This window comes from Raphanus sativus, chromosome 2, assembly GCF_000801105.2.
Source record: "Raphanus sativus cultivar WK10039 chromosome 2, ASM80110v3, whole genome shotgun sequence".
Classification (NCBI taxonomy): Eukaryota; Viridiplantae; Streptophyta; class Magnoliopsida; order Brassicales; family Brassicaceae; genus Raphanus; species Raphanus sativus.
Genome location: NC_079512.1, coordinates 22713849 through 22717063, shown reverse-complemented (window position 1 = coordinate 22717063; position 3215 = coordinate 22713849). Strand labels below are relative to the sequence as shown.

At 37.4% G+C, this 3215-nt stretch overlaps 1 protein-coding gene across 1 annotated transcript; it reads left to right on the top strand.

Annotated features, from left to right (window-relative positions):
* The first annotated feature begins 584 nt into the window (after positions 1-584).
* LOC108836284 (putative cysteine-rich receptor-like protein kinase 30) lies at positions 585-2787 on the top strand. Its single transcript, XM_018609460.2, has 4 exons — positions 585-1748; positions 1835-2072; positions 2163-2316; positions 2406-2787. The coding sequence occupies exons 1-4, from the start codon at positions 770-772 to the stop codon at positions 2736-2738; spliced, it is 1704 nt and encodes a 567-aa protein (XP_018464962.1). The 5' UTR covers positions 585-769; the 3' UTR covers positions 2739-2787.
* The last annotated feature ends 428 nt before the right edge of the window (positions 2788-3215 follow it).

Sequence of the window (3215 nt, the reverse complement as noted above, 5' to 3'; positions counted from 1 at the left end):
ATAAATAATTTTTTAATCAAATTCTTGCAGTTTTAGTTTAGTCGTTTGTCTAAAAGTTTATTAATGATTCTACACAAGAGCTGTGAGTTTTAAATCATAGAGAATGCGGAAATATGAAAAATAGTTAAGAAAAAACTTATAAAAGATTTGCAACATGGCATATGTAATTGTGGATGTAAAATTATCAGTAAATTTTATTATAATTTGTAATATCATGTTATCCAGGGTCAAAAAAAATATTTTTGGATTTTCTCATGAGTAATGCGTATCTTTCTGGCTCAGTTGAGCGTTTGAAGAAACATGATCTGAACCAAAAAGTTTAGGTCAAACGAAAAAAGTTCATGAAAAATTTTAAGAACTTCTTGGCTTTCTATTAAGTTTCCATTTCTACTATGCACCTTTACTCTTTACGCAGTGTGTAAAAAATGCAAGAAATTGTACAATTAAGACTTGTCATGGTGATCATCAATTTTAATATGACCCCAGAGAGTCGCTTTAAGAGCTAGTAATGGATTGGTCCTAAAGAAGATGAAAATCATTATGACAAAACAACTAGACGATAGATAATTCACCACAATTATTCATCAAGTCTTTCCATCAACTAGCTGTACAGCACTTTGAGCGGTCCAGTTCTCAAACTTGTTCTTCGTCTTATTCAGACAAGTTGTCATTGTTTATTTTATTCTCCATTCATATATTTAGCCTATTCTCAAGTCATTCATCTTGTTGTTCAGACACAAAAGCAACTTATTCTCTATCCTTTTCAAAAATGCGTCTAACCAATCTTCTCTCATTGGTCTTCTTGCTTCTCCCCGTGAGCGCAACTGTTGTCTCTGCGCAGATTTGCTTGGAAAACTTTGGAACTTTTAGACCAGGTGGTACTTTTGACAGGAACCGTCAACTTATCCTCTCGTCTCTTGCATCTGAGGTCACAGCTCATGATGGTTTCTTCAACGGTTCCACTGGGAAAGATCCTGACCAAGTCTATGCCATGGGGATGTGCATCCCAGGCGCTAAACAGGAGCTTTGTTCAGAGTGTATCAAGGCCTCGTCTGACCAGTTAAGACTGAGTTGTCCCAACCAAACAGCATCATTTTATTGGTCAGGTGGAGGTAAAACTCTATGTATGGCACGCTACTCTAACAGGCCATCTTTTAGTCAGTTTTATACTGATCCACCTTCTATTGGTTACAATACTGGAGATCTCAGGACAAATTTAACAGCTTTTGATAAGTTATTGGCACGATTATTAGTTCGTATGGTGTCTGAAACTTCGTCATCATCAGGAAAGGATTTATCAGTTTCTAACAGTAGATTCTACGTAGCTGATGTAGCAGCCTTGACAAGTTATCAAATGATATATGCCTTGATGCAATGTACCCCAGACGTCTCTCCCTCCAGCTGTAACACATGTTTACGGCAGAGTATTGATAATTATGTGGATTGCTGTCGTGGGAAACAAGGCGGCTATGTGTATCGGCCTAATTGCATTTTGCGGTGGGATCTGTACCCCTTCGACGGCGCCTTTGATCTTCTTTCGAAAGCACCTTCTTACGAACCTGAGCTGCAACCCCCACCTCCCCTCCTGGCCAACAAAGGTGAAATGGAGTTCAAAAACGAGGTGCTTCTTGTGGCAAAGCTTCAGCACCGAAATCTCGTTAGGCTTCTTGGGTTTTCTCTGCATGGAGAAGAAAAGATACTCGTCTATGAGTTTGTTCCCAACAAGAGCCTCGACTATTTCCTTTTTGGTAACTAACAACACACCAAGGCTACTTTTCCTCTTTATCCAGTGTTCTTGAAGTCTTAGTCTAATGAGTTACAAATGGATGTTTAGACCCAACAAAGAAGTGTCAGCTAGATTGGATAAGAAGGTACAACATCATTGGAGGGATTACGCGAGGGATTCTCTATCTTCATCAAGACTCAAGGCTAACCATTATACACCGTGACATTAAAGCAAGTAACATTCTATTAGATGCCGATATGAATCCCAAAATAGCCGATTTTGGAATGGCTAGAAATTTCAGAGATCATCAAACCGAAGCCAATACAGGAAGAGTGGTTGGAACCTTGTTAGTATAGTCCATAGTCTTTAAATGAATCTTCTTGAACCCCTTTTTGTTGCTGAATTGTATAACAAAGTATATATACATTTCCTGCAGCGGTTACATGTCTCCAGAATATGTGACGCATGGCCAATTCTCTACCAAGTCTGATGTCTATAGCTTTGGAGTATTGGTTCTAGAGATTGTTAGCGGCAAAAAGAATAGCAGCTTCTATCAGAGGAATGGTTCAGTTTACAACTTGGTAACATATGTGAGAAAAATCAAACTTTTTTTCTTAAAATTTGACTGTTTGTTTTTCCCTAACTGTGATCATGATTCTGAATATGAATTTCTTGGCAGGTTTGGAGGCTTTGGAATAGTGATTCACTTTTAGAACTCATTGACCCCACGATGGGGGAAAGTTATGAAAAAGATGAGGTTATTAGATGCATCCATATTGGACTATTATGTGTTCAAGAAGCTCCTTCAGATCGTCCAGCCATGTCAACAGTTTTTCAGATGCTTACCAATAGCTCCATAATTCTACCTGTGCCTCGGTCACCTGGATTTTTCTTTAGGAACAAACCCAATTTAGACCCTTTAACATATTTATCTGAGCCGGGCGAATCAAGCAGTAAGTCTGTTCCTTGTTCTATCAACAATGCAACTATCACAGCTGTCACTCCTCGTTGAAACTCTTTGCATTTTCACTCTGTAATATAACCACAGCAAGTTATCACCCTTCATTTTACTTGTGGCACACGCAACTCCAGTTTGTTAGTATAGTCCATATAAGAAATCAATGATTCAGCTCTATAAATAGTATTAAGTTACGAAACTTTTTTTTTTTTTTTTTAAGTTACGAAACTTTACTTTCATAAATTGCTAAGAATTTTCTTATATATCAGGTTGACTAATAATAATATATTAGTCTATATATTTGATTAGCTTTTCATATTTAAAATTTAATTACAATAATAAAATATATTAAATGTACACCGAGGGATGAACGTTAAGCAGTTTCTTTGAACAATTGTTCATCGATATGTATGCGAAATGAGAGAACGTAACAAAGGCACTGGAGGAGTTTGAATGTTTGAGAGTGTTAACGAGAGGAATGTGTTTAGTTGGACGACTATAATCCATGAATTGGCTACGCACGGGCTCGGA